Source organism: Nicotiana attenuata, chromosome 4 (genome assembly GCF_001879085.1).
Source record: "Nicotiana attenuata strain UT chromosome 4, NIATTr2, whole genome shotgun sequence".
In the NCBI taxonomy this organism is placed as follows: domain Eukaryota; kingdom Viridiplantae; phylum Streptophyta; class Magnoliopsida; order Solanales; family Solanaceae; genus Nicotiana; species Nicotiana attenuata.
Genome location: NC_031992.1, coordinates 7,713,215 through 7,733,089, shown reverse-complemented (window position 1 = coordinate 7,733,089; position 19,875 = coordinate 7,713,215). Strand labels below are relative to the sequence as shown.

General features: G+C 40.0%; 2 protein-coding genes across 2 annotated transcripts; one reads left to right on the top strand and one right to left on the bottom strand.

Annotated features, from left to right (window-relative positions):
• On the top strand, positions 11,926-14,757 carry LOC109224921. Its single transcript, XM_019389492.1, has 3 exons — positions 11,926-12,229; positions 12,334-12,657; positions 13,795-14,757. Exons 1-3 carry the CDS (start codon positions 12,065-12,067, stop codon positions 14,542-14,544), a joined length of 1,239 nt encoding a protein of 412 aa, XP_019245037.1. The 5' UTR covers positions 11,926-12,064; the 3' UTR covers positions 14,545-14,757.
• LOC109224920 (protein NRT1/ PTR FAMILY 4.5-like) lies at positions 15,820-19,500 on the bottom strand. The gene is made up of 5 exons (XM_019389491.1): positions 19,316-19,500; positions 19,152-19,230; positions 17,517-17,734; positions 16,840-17,411; positions 15,820-16,762 (listed from the first exon to the last, which is right to left on the bottom strand). The coding sequence occupies exons 1-5, from the start codon at positions 19,316-19,318 to the stop codon at positions 15,886-15,888; spliced, it is 1,749 nt and encodes a 582-aa protein (XP_019245036.1). The 5' UTR covers positions 19,319-19,500; the 3' UTR covers positions 15,820-15,885.

Below are 19,875 nucleotides of genomic sequence, written 5' to 3'. Positions count from 1 at the left end.
ACGACCCCGTTTTTAACAGACCAAATCAGGACCGTTGATCTCTGTTGATCTAACGGTCCGGAACTGGGGTTTGTTTAATATTTATATGTCCGAACCTCTACCCCCCCCACCCCTTCGTCTCTCTCTCTCACCCCATCCCTCAAAGACCCTGTAACGCCGCCACACTCCACCGTCGCCCACCGTAACACCACCGTCTACCACCGTCTCTCCGCCGTCCGCCGCCGGCCGGAAATCGCTCACGGCGGCGGTCAAGCTCCAAACCCACCCAAATTTTCACCATCGACTCCTCTCCCCCTCCACTTTCTAATGCCTAAAATATGTTCCCTCGAATGTTAGCCAATCTGCTCGAATCTTCAAAATTACCGTCACCGTCTCCGCCGTGTCCGGCGGTGGTCACCCCAAACTCGTCCAAACTAACACCCCTGAACCGCCTTGGTCTCCTCTTTCCAAACCCCCAAACCCCGTCCCTCGAATCCTCGCCGAACTCCTCGAATCTCCGATCAAAGTTCCGGCCAAAACCCTAATTTTCCCAAACCTCACCAAATCGATGCCATGTGCTCCCCTCGCTTCCCTCATGTTGAATCCATCGTCCGTCGCATTCAAATCTCACCGGAGATGTTCGAATTTTGAATCTGAGAAGTGGCAAGATTTTAGAAGTTAAAACCAGTAAGTTTCCTATATTCTTTAGGTTGTTGCTTAGTTATCTGATTTAACTTCACTCTCATTGTTGTTTTGCTTCATGAATAATCGATTCGAGTTTCTTTTAGAGCCAGTAATCCTTATTGTTTCTATTTTGTTCATGTTGGCTGAATTCTAATAGTATACAACATGAATTTGGTTCGTTTAAGTTCTGTCATCATAATTCTTTGTTGTTAATCAGTGTGCTAGGGCGTAAGATTAATGTTGGAGTAAGTCAGTAGATTTTTCTTTCATTTAATTAATGCTTCTTAATAATAATTGATGCTGACTTTAGTCTTTAGTTTTTGGTTCAATTTTGCTTTGATTTTCTGCCGGTCGAGTGAGTAAGTCATTAATGATTCGACTCCAGTTCAATTTGGTTTGAATCACTGACTTGTTTGGTGAATTAGCTTAGTCTGGATTAACAATTTAGTTAGAAATTCCATGTTCTGATCAATGGGTTGAGTAGTTAGTTCAACTGTAGGGTTTGTTTGGTTTTAGATGAATTCCTCTGTTCTTTGGGTAATTAACCATGATTACTACTAAGATTAAGGGGCTGGGTCAGGTAATTCTAGCTTGGTCAGTAATTTCAGGGGATTCAAAGGGTAGTTTAGGCATGGAAAAGGGTAGTTTCATTAAGATTGGTAATTGTTGAAGTAAAGTAAGGGTAGAATAGGAATTGTAATGGGTATAGAACCTTCTAGGATGGACTATAGTGCATATTTCAGTAAACTTAGGGTAGTTACTTGTGTGACAAGTCAGAAAATAAAGGATAAAAAATAGAATTAAATAGGGACCAATGGGGTAAAAGGAAAATCGGAAATTGGACCTAAGCTCACCTATAAATAGGCATTAATTTGCCTTGATTCACAAGTTTTGAGGTCTAAAATTCACACCCCCCCCCCCAAAGTGTTTACAGATCTGAAGTCTGAAATTCAAAAAAAAAAAAAAGTTCAAAAAACCAAAAACAAAAATAGTAGACAGATCCAAAAAAAAAAAGAATAATTTACTGCTCTCTTGGGACTCTCTTAGATCAAGTTTGAATTTCATTTGTAGATCAAGTTTCAGTGCAACAGAAGGTTAAAAATGGTTGAGTGTCTTCTAGACCTTGTTTGGATCAAGTTCAGGGACTTTTGGTTGATTTCGAGTGTATTTTGATCCAATCATATCTGGTTTTCATCTGCTTTTGGTGTTTAATCTGCTGTTAGTCATTCCTGGGTCTGCTGTGGTATTTTTTTTGGATTTAAAAGTGATCTAGCTGCTTTGAGTTTGAGCTGCTGTTAGCTACTGCTTAGCTGACTTACCTCTTCTTCATTTCTGTTCTAATTCCAGGTATATCCTTAGACTCAAGAGATATTCGAGCCATATCAGCATGTATGCACACATTTGAAGTTACATAATGAAAAACTATTTGATAGCTATTGTTTAGCCTAGCCTTTTGGTTTAGTTGATCTATTTAAGCAATGATTGAAATGTATTAATTAGGACTTTATAGACCATACTGAACTACTGCGTTTTCTGTCGAATTCTATGGTTACCCTGTTGAATAATATTAGATGCGATTAGTTCTAGTTTATTGCCATATTTGAGATTTACGTTCAGGGTGTAACAGTGGCTTAATAGTGATGGTTTAGTGTCACTAAAAACATTAGAACATATTGCCTTGACTTGAATCTGGAAACAGCTTGTGCGTCTCACACTGAAATTCAAAGTGTCATTTGTGACCATAAGGGTTGATTACCTTAGTGTGCTTGTCATATTGATTAATTGAAATCAGAAATGAACATTGGAAATACATTCAGGTTTAGACAGTGACTAATTTGTGTTGAAAAGTATTAATCAAGGTTAAATGATTGCCAAAATCAGGAATTAATGGTATGCAAACAATTTTGAAATTTACGTTGAGTTGTGAATTCCAAACTGTTTATCTGTTAGCAAGTTGTGATTGAAATTAGAATCCAAAGGGCACAATGAAGCTTCATATTGGATCTGGACTCACTTATGAGCCAAACCTGACGGCCCCTACTCTGACCAGACTTGGGCCTGGAATTTGCTTGTACAGGGCCCATGTTTGGGCAACTTTGTTCTTATGAGTACGGCTGAATTTGTTTAGGGCCAGCTTTGAGGCCCAAGACACTGAAAGTACATCAATACTAATTAATTAGGGCCGTTCAGAGACAAGACTTAATAGAAAAATCATAGTTTCTTTAGGTTTGCCTTTTAAATAATAAAGTGAGATGAGCCTCGCCAATAAAAAATGCAAAATCACGGGGCCCTCAATAGATGCTATATAAAATGCTTAGAACTCGGGCGGACCATTTAGCAAATTTCATGGTCTTCTCCAAATATAATAAACTCGTAGTTGCTTTAGGCACGAATTTTAATAATATTACCTTCCTAAAAGTGGGTGCACATTTATGTGACCCGAATCCAAATCCCAACGAAGTTGAAATGTGTCAAAAGCCACGGGTGCACTGGTGTAACGTGGTTCGAGATACATTTTCACGACGTTGCAATTCTTATTAAAGACATAAAGTAAAAGCGCTTAAAATAAAAGGCACATAGGTTAGAATATATTTTAAAATCAGATAAAAGCAAATACAACAGTTGAGCGACCGTGCTAGAACCACGGAACCCGGGAGTGCCTAATACCTTCTCCCGGGTTAACAGAATTCCTTACTCGGAGTTCTGGTTCGCGGATTGTTAACAGAGTCATAATTTTCTCGGATCGGGATTCAACCGGTGACTTGGGACACCATTAATCTCCTAAGTGGCGACTCTGAATATTAATAATAGATCCCGTTCCGACTGTCCTTTAATTGGTAAAACTCCTTTACACCCTCACAGGTGTGTAAAAGGTGTGACAGTTGTAAGCTTATTATTTACTTTTAACGTCTTTCATTCATTCTAAGATATATGTATGAACTCGATCTCTTTGAGTTTAATGCCCATTGTGCTTAGATCTAAAGTTGATTATATTTGGCCAAGATTTACCCTCTACTTTATCATCAATTGATTTAATCAAAATACTTAATACTTTTTGGTCAAACAATTTGGCGCCGTCTGTGGGGATTTCTTAGCCAAATTCTTTAGTTTCCTTTAGATCTAGAACCAGCCAACTATTACTTCCGGGTTGTTACAACCTCACCATCTCGGTGACAACGCCAACCTAAAAAGAATGGTAGATAAGTTCTTGGAATAACCGTATCAACCTAGGTCAGATCTCTACACAAAATAAAAATCATGACCGATGTCTATACGAAACCCATGCCCCACCCGTGACGGTAGGCTTAGCGAGTCATGTGCACGATTTAAGAAGAACCACAATCACTATGTGCTTGGAATAATTGCGATCCCATGCAGTGTATTCACCCTGTATACCGACCTGTACTTCCACCCCTGAGGAAGGGATGATAACCTACCGCATGACCCCTTGGAAGACCAGGCATATCCCACATTAATTTCATATCACGCATGCTGGATGATTTATAAACAAAGCATGACATGTTTCCCTTATTGTTTACGCATATCGGACTGACACTCGGCCCCGATGCCCCAACGGTTGAGGTAAGCCCAACACACAAGGAGTCTAGACGCAGTTAGACGATGAAGCTAAAGGCGGTTGCCAAATCAGAAACCACTATTCAAGTACTAGGCGGAGCGTGTCACCCTACAACGCTGCTCCTCCCTTCACCGGCTTGCTAGACCGAGGTAACAGACAATTTCATTTTGGTTTTTCACTCTTTTTGGTTCGAAACAGGAACGCGAACACTTGCATAGGTATGCGAACAAGGGACAAATGCCGCTAAAACACCCCAGAAAATGGTTCCGTAGTATGCCATCTTGCAAGTAATGACCGAGCAAAACCCCCTAAGCCGCAACATATCACAAATAACGGAAATGGCACGGTACAGATCAACCATCGAAAAATAATCTCCAGTAAAAGCAAAATTGAGCAAAATGGGACTCGCCCATAAAACACGCGGCATTCTCCAATAAAAACAAAATTGAGCAAACTGGGACTCACCCAGGAAAACGCACAGTACTCTCCAAATGAAAGTGAAATTAAAGCGAACCAAGATCTGCCCAGACGCACACGTAAACAACACGGCAGCGAGTAATGATCCCCAACGGAGATAACACAATGGGTTACAATTTCAACGTTGCTCGAAAAAATACCCCTATGGCCATCGGCCTTCGCCAGAAAAGAATTCGACCTCGCTCGAATCAACAACGGGTTACAATTTCGACCTTGCTCGAAATAACACCCCTACGACCATCGGCTTCGCCAAAAGAGAAGTTCGACCTCGCTCGAATCTACAATGAATTACAATTTCGACCTTGCTCGAAAAAACACCGCTACGGCCATCGGCCTTCGCCAGAAGAGAATTCGACCTCGCTCAAATTTACAACGGGTTATAATTTCGACCTTGCTCGAAATAACACCGCTACGGCCATCGGCCTTCGCCAAAAGAGAAGTTCGACCTCGCTCCAATCTACAACGGGTTACAATTTTGACCTTGCTCGAAAAAACACCCCTACGGCCATCGACCTTCGCTAGACCTCGCTCGAATCTTATGACTGGTTAAAATTTCGACCTTGCTCGAAATAACACCCATACGGCCATCGGCCTTCACCAACAGAAGAGTTCGACCTCGCTCAAATTTACAACTGGTTATAATTTCAACCTTGTTCGAATATATGTCAAAAATTGACTCCGCCGAGAATGGCGACTTCAAGTTCGACCTCGCCCAAACACGAAAATTCGAATTCACAATCGAAAGAGTCAGGGATTCATCACAGTGAAAATCAAAAGATACACAAATGAGGGCGAAATAACTATTTTATTCAAATACACATGCGCGACAGCCGCACCTCACAAAGGGCCGAAACGGGCCCTTGGGAAAGGAAAGTAAACAACGAAAGAACAAAAAAAACTAAGTACATAGGATGCGGCAAAAGCCTCACGCCGCATCATCTCCGCCGCCGTTCTCCTCGATATCACCATCATCATCAGAAGGGAGCTCATCCTCGTTGTCGAAGCCCTCCCCAGTCTCCGGAGTCGCAGGGTCATATCCACAAGCAGCGCGAGCCTCGCGTGCCTTTGCCCGATCATCTTCAAAGGTGGCCTCTTAGACAGTCCCTGCCTCCCACAAACCCTTATAAATATCTCGCTGAGCCTCGGCGTGGACCCACAACTCATATAGCAGCGTGGGACCGCGGCAGAGACAGACTCGACCTGGGCCAACACCTGTTCCTTCTCGGCCTCGAGTGCCACGACCCGGTCCCCTAGGCTCGAAGCCTCCCGATCGATTTCACCAATACGCTCCTCGAGCCGCGCCTCCCTCAGCGTGGCCGTAGCCCTTTTAGATTCCTGTTCAGATTGGAGGACGCGGATAGCGTCCTCCAGTGCCGCCACCCTCGCCAAAGCCGATGTCCGAGCCTCCTCGGCACTCTCCATTTCAGCCACTTTCTTTTCCAGCTTGGCCAACTTCCCCATCCATTCAGCGCTCAAGGCTTCAACTCTGGTAGCATTTTGCTCGAGTTCGGCCTACAGAGACAACACCTTCGCCTGAAGATCCTCGCACTCCGCGGCAACCCCTTTGCCTACCTCGAGTTCCTCGTCTTTGGTACGGCAGTTCCTCGAGCTCACTGCATATACGGATGGACTGCATAAGCTCCTGATCCCTTTTCTCCAACTCTTTCCTGATGGATTAGGCTCCAGTACCCGCCCTGAGCCGCTCCTGCATCTCACGACACTTGTTGCAATACCACCAATACTTTTCAAGTATCTTTAGAAAAATTACGGCCCGAGTCTCGGCTCTACGAGCACTCTCGATCTCCAGCATGTAAGACCACAAACAAAGGGAGGAAAGGAGTTGGTAAAGATCAGGGTCACAAAGCAAAACAAAAAAGAAGAAGACAACAACAACAAACAAAAGGGAGGGGGGGGGGACTTACCCTTAGACCCATCACAGCCACGCCACGTGACAATTCGGCGTTACTAACATCCTGGAGAGCTACGCTTTCTACGGCAGAGCATAGAAGGTCGAACTGCGGCACAAAATCCACCGTGTCTCGCAGAAGGTTGAGATCCGGCGGAATTTCGAGTATTCGGGAAGGGCCTCTCGCTCTCACTATAGTTCGGGTAAAGCCCTCCTCGAATATCCTAATGTCATCAGGATTGAGGTCGGACTCAGATTCGTAAACCATGACGCCTTTTCCCCTCTCCTCGGCCGAAGAAGGAGTACGGTTCGGCCGGGATGTCGAAGGGACATTCGAGATAGTGACGGTAGCCTCGGGACTTCGTCTTCCCCCACACCAGCCTGTTGACCGCTTATAACAGGCGTAGCCTCTGCGGCCGAGTTGGCATCACTGCCGGTTTCGGGCACCGCCAAGGCAAGGTCGCTCCTCGAAGATTTTTCGACTTGAGAAGCCACTTCCAACACCACCCGTCGTCTCTTCCATGGGGCCTCTCCACTACTGGCACGGGATGATTCGCCCGTTGGACGGATAGCAGGAACCGGAGTCTCTGGCCGAGGAGTAGACTCCGCACGAATGGCTTCGGCCGCAGGCGCAGATTGGGCTGTAGCTCTCGGTGCAGGCCGGGCAACGGCTCTCGGCGTAGGTCGGGAAAGGGGCGCCGGCTGATGGAATGCGAGCGGAGGAGCCCTCGTCCTTCGTACCCTCCCTATCAACAAAGAAAGACGATCATATAACAGCAAGGCCGAACCATGAGGCAAAGAACAAAGGAAAAATTGCAGCAAGCCGACTCATCGGTGAGAGGCTTACGCCCATATTTCTCATGAAAGGACACCCACTCACGAATCCCCATTGTATGGGGGAGAATTGCGCTCACCCACTCGTGAATATCGTCAACTAGCGGGGGAGGTAGTCTCTCAGCTGCAAAAGCAAAAACAAGTCTTTAGCAACATCACCTAAAGGAGAATGATCGACGACCACCTTAAGAGGAATCATAAAATAAAGGAAAACTTCCGGGCGAAGTTCCACGTCTCTGGAAATTCGGCCGGGTCCGCCTAGGGGTGGGCATAGTTTGGGCAAACCCGAAATCCAAACCGAAATCCAAATTTTTTAAATTTTTTGTTTGGATTTTCGGATTACGGATTGGATTTTGGATTTAATTTTTTAAAATTTTGGATTTCGGATTGGATATTGGATTCGGTACTTCGGGTTCCGAAAATCCAAAATTTTTATACTTCATATTTAGTCCATCATCCATATGTCAGTAGTAATAAGTTCGATACCTACCCGTTAGATATTATCTCATATATTCAATATTAACTACTAAGTTACTATCCGAATATTTTCTATTTGGATATGGTTTTACTATTGCTATTTCTTATTAGGCGTATTAGTGTCTTTGTTGCATTCCCTTTATAATAATTTCATTACTTGAATACTTTATTTGGATGATTGCGGTGAGAATGAGTAACTTTTCGGGCAATTTAGCATGAGTACTTCATTTGGATATTCATTTTTTGTAAAAAGAAGAAACATCTTAACTTATAAGCTCAAAACCGAAAATCAAAAATATCCAAACCGATTAATCCAAAACCGAACTTAAAAAATCCGATCCAATCCGAGCTTATTTGGATTGGATTTGGATTGTCATTTCTTCAATCCGAAAACCAAAAATCCAAACCGAAATTTTAAATTCAATCCGAACTGTCCGAACGCCCACCCCTAGGTCCGCCATAAGATGCTCTGTCCGCACATAGAAGTAGCTTTCCCCGAAACGGAAATTAGCCTTGTCGTCCATTTTTACCACCAAACTCTTGGTTCCTCGATGGCGCATGTGGATCATTGTACCCCGAAGAAAATGAGGGGCAAAGATGTGAAGCATGTGCCCCAAGGAAATTCCTCGTCCGGCAAGCTTCGCATACTTGATAAGCATGAGGAAGAGTTTGTACGCGTACAGAGAAAGCTGAGCCGGGCACACTTCGTAGAAGCGGCAGAAGTCTACCACCAGAGAGGGGAGGGGAAGCGTGTACCCAATAACAAAAGGGTACGCGTAAAATGCGCAGTACCCCGAGCGGTGCAAATGTACAATGTCCTTCCCCGCCGCCGGCACCATTTTGATATGAACTGGGATTCCTCACTTGGCCTTGAGCGCCGTAATCGCTGCTTCATCCATGGTGGAAGGGACAGGCTCCGATTCATTTCCGGCAGGACTGTTGAAGTCAGTCCTTAACTTCTCTGGACGGGGTACTATCTCATCCACCGTCGGAAACCCCTCATCTTCCACCACCTCCACTTCCTCTTCAAGAAGGGGTACGTCAATTTCCAGCGCCGGAGCTTCAACCAATCTATCAGTCTGGGAAGAAGTACCAACCATTTATCTGTCTAAGATCGAAATAAACAAGAACAATGAAGGAAAAGAGAGAGAGGTCACGTCGAATCCTAACGAAAGTAGAAGTATGAAATACTGAAGAAGGTGGAGGTTTGTAAAATTCTCTCAGGTAAATTGAAAAGCATAACAATCAAATAAGGGATTCCCCCTATTTATAGGAACGCAAATATCCTGAGCGAGAAACCCGAGAACCGCCAATCAAAAAGAACTAAAAGGGCATGGGAAACGATACGGTGCTTGGGAAACGTGCGCCATAATGATGCTTAACAAGTATTCATGGCACCCTGAACCGATGTGATGATCCATCTCTGAACTGACGTAACGGTCCAGTAAAGTCCTTGAAGCATCGCGTCGTCACCTCGCCATGAGGACTTCGTCCCTCGCATGATGTCTAGATTTCTCTTAACTCTTGAGTCAACAGGGTCCGCCATCGAGCTCGCCAAAAGGCGACCCCAACGGGCGGAGGGACTAATTATATGGGTCAAAATATGACCATCAGATGGCTGTCATTAAAAGGAACAGTAAGAGGTCGGCCAAGCCATGGTCGTGCCCACGAGGCGTAATGGCGATGAGCATCTTTGCTACTGCCGAGATCAGGCCATCAGAAGGCTTACACGGCAGAATGTAATACTAGGGCGAGTGAGGAAGAGTATAGTCATGAGAGTGCACGCTGATCAAGAACCGTTGGGTAAAAGGGAAAATTGACAATATATATATATATATATATATATATATATATATATATATATATATATATATATATATATATATATATATATATATATATATATATATATAAGGCAAAGCAGAAAAAGAAGGGAGAGACACGATAGAGAACTCCAAGGGAAGAAGGAAGAAGTCTATAATCTAGGTTACAAACCTTTGTAATCTCCATTGTTGAATCAATAAAGCTAGATCTCATATTCATCAGCAGGATTCATCCCTTATCTTCTTTGCTTATACAAGCATGGAACAATGTATTGAAGTTGTAAGCTTATTATTTACTTTTAACGTCTTTCATTCATTCTAAGATATATGTATGAACTCGATCTCTTTGAGTCTAATGCCCATTGTGCTTGGATCTAAAGTTGATTATATTTGGCCAAGATTTACCCTCTACTTTATCATTAATTGATTTAATCAAAAGGCTTAATACTTTTTGGTCAAACAATACCTAGTAAAATCCTACTAGTGGGGTCTGGGGAGGGTAGAGTGTACAAAGACCTTACCCCTACCCCCGAAGGGTAGAGAGGTTGTTTCCGGACGACCACCGGCTCAATAGAGGAGACAATAATATCAGAAAAGAAATGAAAGAAAAGATCTGTAACAACAAAAGAAGCTAGGGAAGTAATAATATCATCTTAAGAGGCAACAAATAAGTGAAAATTGCAATAACACAATACTATACAAAACAACAAAAGAACACAACATAGACCGTTAACAGATCTAGACAAAACTCTATCAGACTACCCGATACAAAGAGAAAAAAACTCTCTACTACTCCCTAGCTAATATGTTATTTAAGTAAATAGCTCATATGTTATTTGGAAAAGAAAGTTTTACTTTAAAGCTTAAATTATTAGGTAGAGTACATTTTTAGGCTTGATGTTCTAAAAGAATGTCATAATAGATGAAGAGTAATGTGTTAAAATGATAGCTATTAAATCTATGTAATACTTGTAAGACAAATAATGTTATACGTGAATGCCGAGCTATTAGTGTTCAATATATCTCCAGAATGAGTGCTATACAAAGATGCGAATGTTAAGGTGAATGTGCAGTTATATAAGATTAAGAATGATTATATTTGATATAATGTGTGATCTAATGAAAAGTAGGAAAGATCTATATAAGTTATATCAATAAGTTGAGATAAAAAGACTTGGGATTAAATTTTAGTCATGTAGTAAGTTCACATTATGTCCAATATTTTATTTACAGTCTTTTAGTTGTGTCAAAAATTTATATATCGATAGAAAATAGAGAAAACTTCTACAGCTAGAGAGTATTTGTTCTTGTCTTTTTCTCCTCTTTTTAAATTTTACATTTGATATAATGTTGGTTGAAACGAGTTTAAATAGAGCAAAATAAGTATTATTCATAGTTTCATACTCAAACTTACATGAACGTAGGGGCGTTCATGGTTCGGTTTGGGTCGATTTTTTCCTAAAAAGAAACCAAATCAAGTAAGTCGGTTTTTCAAATATTGGAACCAAACCAAACCAATTAAGTCGATTTTTTATTGATTCGGTTTTTGGTGGTTTTTGTCGGTTTTTTTATTTTTTCGGTTGTTTATCTATTTTTTTCTTAAATATGAGACATACACTACCAAACGCATATTTCGGTGACTACATTTGCAACGTAATACTATCATATCAATTGCTCTTTGAGAACTCTATCATTTACCAAGATATATTGATGATAATTGAATCAAAATAGTGATGAATAATGTAAGTACTCAATTAAAAATAAATTATTTTTAACATGAAATAAATTCTTGTACTTAGCAAAAGAAAGCTACAAATCAAGCTAGAATCTAATGGCAAAGAATTAGATTATTATAATAGCAAAGAACTAGACTAAAAATACAAATGACTAATATTTACCATAAAATTTTAAAAACTTTATATAAAAATATACATATATATAGGTGTAATAATAAATTTAAATAGCTACTTTTATAGTCGGTTTGGTTCGTTTGTTTTTTTGGTTATTTTTATATTAAAATTAAAACCAAATCAAATTTGACCGGTTTTTAAAATTTAAAACCAAAACCAAACGATCACAAATCTAAAAAGTATCGATTTTTTTTGTTGGTTTGGTTAGGTAATTTTGATTTTTATGAAAATAAACGGATTGATAAGGAATTATGTTGTACAATGTACAATCCAATAATGCGGTGTCCCAAATAGTCAATTTACATTTCCCTCTACAGATCTGTGTGTTGTCTCTGCAGAAAGGAAAGCAAAGCCTTTAATCCCATTGCCATTTGCATAGAAAAATCAAAAGCTAACAATGATCCATACCCATTCTTCTACTTTTCTCCTAATCTTTATCCTCCTCTCTCCAATTTCAATTTCCACTTCATCATCCTCTATACCCTTCAACATCTCTCACTTCATTTATCCCAGAATCAACTACTTCGAACATCCCCAATCTTCACCTCACCCTTTTCTCCAGGTTTGTTCAATTACCCAACTGGGTTTTTCTTAATTACTGTAATTAATTAACTATCATGATTCTCTAATAGGTTTTTTGGTTCTCTTTGGTATATATGTTTTCAGGATGTATTAAAAGGGATTGCTGAGAAAGAGAAATGGGATTTGGAGGACTTGAGAGTTTCCAAATTGGATGTGAAGAAATTAAAGTTTGGAACTTTAAGGAAGTATGAGTTTCGGGTTCGAATTGGGAAGATGGAATTTGTGTTCTTAATGTCAGATGAAGTGTCTCAGTGGAAAGACTTTAACTTTCTTAACAAGAATGAGTCTGACTTTGAGTCATTTGTTAAAGAGATTGGTTCTAAGGCTACTCTTGATGTGTTGAAAATCCAAGGGCCTTTTGAATTGTATGCTACTGGAGATGATGATTACCTCTCTTTGGACTTACCCGTATGTCTATCTTTATTTATCGTTTGACTTTTCTTTTGTTAAATTTTATATGTATGGTTGAAAGTTTTTAAATTTATGCACACACTAAGGCTGCACCTATTGTCACAAAGGAGTAGTGGATAGCATCCTCTCTACTTTTACAGGGTAGGGGTAAGGTAGACCCCAGATTAAATTGGGTTTTTTGTTGTTGTTGTTGTTGAGTAGTGGACAGCACCCTGTTTAGCTCGAGTTATATATATATAGTTTAAATTTTTTAACTTGTACCTACTGTTACAAAGGAGTAGCGAGTGTAGTGGTACTCCGCACTTGCTGACTTGAAATTGTAGATCCACCTCAGATTGATTGCAAATTTAGATTGTGTTGTAATTGAAGTGGAAGTATCTTAAAGATGTAGTATTTGGGTTTTGATTCTAATGTTGGAGTGCCGAATGAAGTAGTTTTCCATAGTCCTTGTGTATCAAGTTATCACAGGGCAAAACTTTTGAAGTCCTTACGTTCAGCATATTTATAAGTGCTAACCTCCTTGAAGTTTCAGTTGACTTATCAGATCGAACGGAAGCTGCGATTATATCAGCAAAGTTGTTATAGGCTTATCTAGGTTTCGTCCAAAATAGAACCACTACATGTATACATGCAACTTCTTTAGATGCAAAATGTTTTAGAACTTCTAATCTGTCTCAGAGGAAGAGAACATCAAATTTGTGAATGGATGTGATATATTTCTTGTTCAATCTATTTGACTGACTTGAAGCTCTAATGGTGAGAAAATGTCAAACTAGCCTATGTGCACCATGATTGATTTTCTAACTGTTAAGTTCGATTACATAATGCGAGGATATGAATTTTATCATATTATATCACGGAGAATTGTGCTCAGACATGGTGCGACATAGCCTGTTTGGATGTTGATGTTTGACATATTCCTTTAATTATTTAGATTATTCTCTTGAAGGGGATGGGTATAGATTTGTGCTTTTATCTCTTCTTGCTAGTCTTGCAACTACTGTTGCTACGATGTGATTTGTCATCACTTGATGCCTTCTTTATGTATTCTATTCGAACAGTGAAAGTAAGATTATTGTAATCATTACATTTTTATATTGGGCTAATGACATTTTGTTGTTTGCCTTTTAACAGCTGAACTCTTCCTATACGGGGTTGAAAAGGATCCTTGTTGGTGAGGGCATCACTGTAGAAGTTAAAGGTGCGAATAAAATATCAATTTTCAACATTTCTGCGTTGCTTAAATTGGTAAATGGAAGCATTTTGACCAAGTCGGGAGGTTGTGAATTTGGATATGTTTGGCAATCATCCTGCATACCGTTACTTCCAGTACATGCTAGTGGATCTGCATCAGTACTTGCGTACAGGACCAGAAACCCTGGTTTAAGAATCGAAACTGCCTTTATACCGAGAAGAATCATCAAGTTGCTAGCTGAAAAATGTTATACAAGGCATATTTACAGAAAGCGGAGCTTGTATAGTGATTTTCTGAGTCAGAAGATAACATTACTCGGAAAAGTTCTAAGGAGTTTTCTAGGTGGCCGGACGAGTCAGATTGCAAGTTTAGATCTTTTAAAAGTGAAAGTTGAAGACTTGACCCTTTTTCGCTTCCAGATGGAGTTGGAAAGAGGTATTCCCAGCAATGACACGTACTGGACTGCTTTGGGGCAGTGGAGAACAAAGCCAGCTGTTGAACGTTCATGGTTTGAAGTAACAGCAAGGTTTGAGGAAGAGGTCTTGAAGCCGCGTTTCATTAAGAAGGTCAGACCTTTTATTGAAGTAGATTCATCGTCATGGAGTAATTTGATGTCGAATATGTCCTTTACCAAAATTTCATCTTTTCTTGTCCCGCCAGAGCCTTTAACATTGGATGTTAGATGGTAGGGAATTACATCTTTTATTTACTTATTAACCAGTCTCAGCGTGCTGTTGTGTAGATTCTCAATTTTCCTCACTGTGATGATTGAAAATGGTTGCCGGATTTGTACATCATATCACTTGTAAATTGAAAGTGAATGGAAAGGAATGAGTAACTCTATTTTGTAAATCTGAAGGAGTGACAATTAATCGAGATTGAAAAAGTCCTTTATTACGTAAGTTTATGATAATAACTGAACACTTGCTCTCGATATTGCTCTAAAATGAAAGCTTGTTTTAAGTATGTGAATTGCTCTAATTACGTAAACTTGCTAAAGGAATCTCTAAGATGGTCTGTCTCATCTTAGCCTACGCCCAAGTTCACATCAAATGATGCTTGTTTTCCTAGCCCTTCTAATTTGTTGCCTCTTAACCTATCTTTTGTGGAGACATATTAGAGAGATATACAGTCTCTTAGGGTCGATCAGATGAGTTGTAGGATTCTGCAAATCTGCAATTAGCATGTGGGCCAGAAAACAGGATCTGACATCATAGCCTCCTGTTTCCTCAGTTCATCCTGTGGTAACTAGAGGATGAATATGAGATACTGTTCATGTAATATGTGAAACCTTAAATTCTGTCAGTAGAAAACTGCAGATTTTAAAGTACGTGGTTCCAGGATGTTAATTTTCCGGGTACCCTTGGTTTCTAACACGTTTGCTTCGTCTATGGGATTGTCGACTCAATCCAATTTTGGCACAGTTCATGGATACTTCAACCAGTTAGGTTTTTTTTTTTTTGCTACTTTATCCAAGCTCTGGTATTGAAAGAAGAAAAAAAGAAGACGAAATGCAGTTTGCCTTTTTCCTAATAACTAGACATTCAACATTAAATTAAGCGAGGAATAGTCTAGCAATGAAGAACTTAGAGTGAAGGTTTAATGTATTACATTATGTTGTCACAGTTTACTTGGATCAAATAACAACTCAAGTCTCAAATTTCATGCCCATGTTAATACCTTCTGTTATCGCATTTTACTTCTCCTTCCTCCTCACCCTCTCCCTTCCCAAAAAGAAAAGGGAAAAATTATTTTATATTGTGATGTATTGTTCAGTTCCTCCGTTCCAATCAATTGTGTTAACCGTACTTCATATTTGGGAAGTGCCATGCTGTAGCTAAGTCTAAAACCATATTGCCAGGATTTTTCTCCTAGATATGCTTTGGGTGTGCTAGACACTATGATCATTTGCATCTCTGAACACTTGATCAACTAAAAATACTGAGTGCAGGACTACATGGAGACTAGGGAAATAAGTACATTGTTATTATATTATATAATTTAGGTCAAACACTAAGGAAGAATATTTCTTAAACAACACATGTTTCCATTTTCCCCTTGGCCTTCTTATCAGAGGTAGCATCTTCTCGATTCAGTTCTAGCTTCTTATATTTATACCAAGATGCACACAGTAAATAAAACCCCACGTTCAGCACACTGACTCCTGCTAGCAACCAATAGAAGTAGTCGAGCTTGTCTCTGTTCAAGTTGTTATTAGCTAACCAGCCACCACTCACCTTGTTAATTACACTCACCACCAATGAGCTTGTGAAGTACCCAAATGCCAGAGAAGACCAAGAAATGGCCATACTCAGTGATTTCATGCCTGATGTGCTCTCTGCATAAAAGAAATCAAGCAACCCCACCAATGTAAATATTTCAGCTGTTGCAAATATTACGTATTGGTATCCGAGCCAGAACACACTCATAGGTAATGGCCTGGCTGAATCAACCATGTTGTGCTCAATGGCAACTGATTTCCTGTGACTTTCTACAACTGCAGCTACTGCCATAGAAACTGCTGTAATTACTAGTCCAACACCTATACGTTGGAGTTGTCTAATCCCAGAAGGGATCCCTGTAAATTTTCTTGCTATTGGAACGAAAATACGATCATAGACTGGGATCAGAAAGAGTTGGAACAATTGTGGAATTACAGATATTGAAGGCCCTGGGATCTCGAAGTTTCGGATTTTTCTGTTCATTGTTAGACTTTGCTGAATAGTGAAGGTCTGGAGTTGAGCCATACAAGTGTTCATGAAGACAGTGCTCAGTATTATTGGGAGCATTCGGACTACAATCTTTGTTTCTTCAACTTGTGAAATAGTGCAGAGGTTCCATTGTCCATGTGCACTTGATGTAGATGCTTCTTGTTTTGTCCTCAGTATGGCTGCCCTGTCCAAAAATCTGTACATATTGTGGGAATATGGTTAGCTGGAGCAATATATTAACCAAAAGATCAGAAAAAGAGTGATGTTAAGTACTTGAATTGATCAGTCCTTTGAAGAATCTCAATTCCATTTTCAGGTTCTCTACTCTTGATCTGATGTAAATCTTCTTTGTTTTGTGGTAATTGGAGATTTCTGTTTCTAAAAGCTGCAACGAAAACCTGCGTGATACGCATAAGAGGGCTTCCTTTAGGAATGTTGTTCCTGTAAAATGGGTTTCCCATGGTTAAGAGCAGGATTGCCAAACCAACTGCTATACAGCAGACACCAAAAGACCAATCCCATCCTTGGCTATCACTTATCCAGACTAAAAATGTAACACCAAGCATGGTTCCGACGGTGATAAAGAACAGTAGCCAATTGAAGTAACTTGATAACTTAGCAGCCTCTTTTGGATCCTTTTCATCAAATTGATCAGCACCCAAAGATGGCAAAGCTGCTTTGACACCACTGTTTCCGAGTGCTATTAGATAAATGCCTCCATACAAGATTGCCAATTGGCCTATATCTGCAGATTCACATTGATTGCTTTGGCTTAAGGGTACATTCTTGCAGGGAAATGGTCTGAGTTGGCTAAAATGCGCTTGAACAGCTAGAAGTGCATATCCCTACAAATGAAAGAATGATCAAAAGTCAAATCTTGGTTCTGCATAGACATTTGAATAATCTGTTTTTGTTTTCTTGCTTAGTCAAGATGTTGAAATAAGAAATACCAAGACTTGAATGCTGCCAAACAGAACACAAGTCTTGAATCTGGAGAAGTAAGTATCTGAGAGAAAGGCTCCAAATAATGAGAGCAAGAATGCGGTTCCCATGAAGTTTGTGACAGTAGTGGCAGATTTTGTTAAGCTGAAGTTCATATACCCATAGAAGTAAGTCACCAGGCTCACACCAATTGAAATAAAAGCCATGGTATCAATCCCTGCCACACCTGCATGATCAGAAGCCAAAATATCAAAACCCATAAGTGTGGGTGAGCGTTGGAGGGGAGCCTAGGAGCAAGGGTCTGAAAAGCTAAAATTCAGGATGCACCGGCTAATTTCTAAATAGCAGCCCTTTAGAGTGGCTACCTGATGTCATTTCTACAAAATTGTCTCTGTGTGACCCATAGGTCATGGATTCGAGCCGTGGAAGCAGCCGCTAATGCTTGCATTAGGGTAAGTTGTCTACATCACACCCTTTAAGGTGCGGCCCTTTCCCAGGACCCTGCGTGAATGCATGATATTTTGTGCACTGGGCTGCCTTTTAAAAGTCCGGATGAGGACCCAACATTTGGCAAACCAAGAATAAAGATAAATTTGACTCTGATACCATATTAAGAAAATGAACTTTTGGTCTAAATCAACACAAAAAAACAAGCTCATCATGTGAGGATACCATATTAGGAAGACAATAACTCACTCTTAACACGTTACATCTACATATAACGAAGGTAAGACGTTGTGTCCCCCTCTTATATATGTATATTTACCTACTCGTTCTTAATATACAGGCTCACACTTGCCTAACCCTACTAATGTAAGGAGGGATCACACTATACAACAACAACAACAACTCAGTAAAATCCCACCAGTGGGTTCTGGGGAGGGTAGAACGTATGCAGACCTTACCCCTACTCCGGAGGGGATAGAGAGGCTGTTTCCGGGAGACCCTCAGGCTCAAGGGATTACCAGTGGCGGCTTAACCATTAAAGCAGCGGCTTTAGGCCCCCAAAAAATTTAAGGCCCCAAATTTACTCAAATTATATATAGTATAAATAATTATGGATTTATTATTAGTGATAAATTAATCATTTGTTGTCAATATTAACCAATCATTATTTGTCGATTTTTAAAGTTTAGCCGAGGGTCTATTGGAAACAGTCTCTCTGCCCTTCTAGGGTAGAGGTAAGGTTGCGTACATGCTACCCTCCCCAGACCCCACTTGTGGGACCACACTGGGTTGTTGTTGTTGTTGTTGTTATCTCACCCATGGTGGGCGGGCACGGGTTGTTGTTGTTGTTGTTCTTATCTCACCCATGGTGGGCGGGCACGACTTCTTAATTTGTCTAATTAACTTCAACTTGAATCAATTTTATTTATAACTATGATTTTGTAGAATCTTCTTCTATTCTTAAAGTGCTTTTTAAACAATTTTTCAATCACAAGCTAATAAAATTATCAACGAATTAGATATGAAAAAGCATTTCTTAATCTTGAATGTCTTTTAAGGCCTCTTTTTAATTTTGGCTTTAGGCCGCATGTAGTGTTGAGCCGCCTGTGGGGATTACACTATAGTTTTTCTAAAAGAATACTGTTCAATGTTAAAGGTAACACATATCTGCTTAGATACTTGAAGGATATGCTTACCATACACAAAAAGAGTTGCTCTTGTTCCGCCCTTGCTTGGTAATTTCTTTGCTTCAGTCTTGAATTCTCTGCAAATATCCTGCAACATGCAACAAATGAAAGTATTTAGCCAAACATGCAGTTCAGAAAGAGAAGAGTTCTTCTATTCGTAACACGCAACTTACCATTTCGATTGTAGTTTTTGTCTTGCAAGCTCAAATGATATTGCTCTCTTAAATAGGCAATGAACGTAAAATAATCTTTTCTCACAAAGTAACAAATTAATTCTGTGAGAAGGAATCAGAAATATATATGTATTTGATAAACTCAGCTGAGTGTGTTTTTGTTCGCTTCTGTTTGTGATAAATATACTACTAATAGTGTTGACGTTGTATCCTCTGAGCTCTGACTTTTATACTACAAGTTGACCTACAAATGTACGGATAATCAAATTAATTATTTGGTTTTGGTTTTATGAAGCCATCACTCAAAGCGACGTTTGTAAGAAGTAGTAGTACTAGATACAAAATATTTTAGACTTACTTTAGAGTTTAGACCTTGCCTAATGTAGTCAAGTTTAGAGAATTAGGTAAACTTAATTTTTGTATGATCATTGTAATGTAACTTAATTTTTTCATACAAATCATTGTAATGTGGCTTTTTTTTTTTTTTGATAATCGTGGTGTCAAGATCAACTTGCGCGCTTTTCGACTAATTCCACGAGTATCAGCTACCGTGAAAGTAT

Bases quoted from the DNA above. Each gene is read 5' to 3' on its own strand.
- LOC109224920 (XM_019389491.1), bottom strand. The intron at 17,735-19,151 runs GTAAGCATATCC...CTGATCATGCAG, and splicing joins AGCAACTCTTTTTGTGTATG to GTGTGGCAGGGATTGATACC. The intron at 16,763-16,839 runs GTACTTAACATC...CAATATGTACAG, and splicing joins CAAAGGACTGATCAATTCAA to ATTTTTGGACAGGGCAGCCA.
- LOC109224921 (XM_019389492.1), top strand. From the start codon at position 12,065: ATGATCCATACCCATTCTTCTACTTTTCTCCTAATCTTTATCCTCCTC. The intron at 12,230-12,333 runs GTTTGTTCAATT...ATATGTTTTCAG, and splicing joins CACCTCACCCTTTTCTCCAG to GATGTATTAAAAGGGATTGC. The intron at 12,658-13,794 runs GTATGTCTATCT...GCCTTTTAACAG, and splicing joins ACCTCTCTTTGGACTTACCC to CTGAACTCTTCCTATACGGG.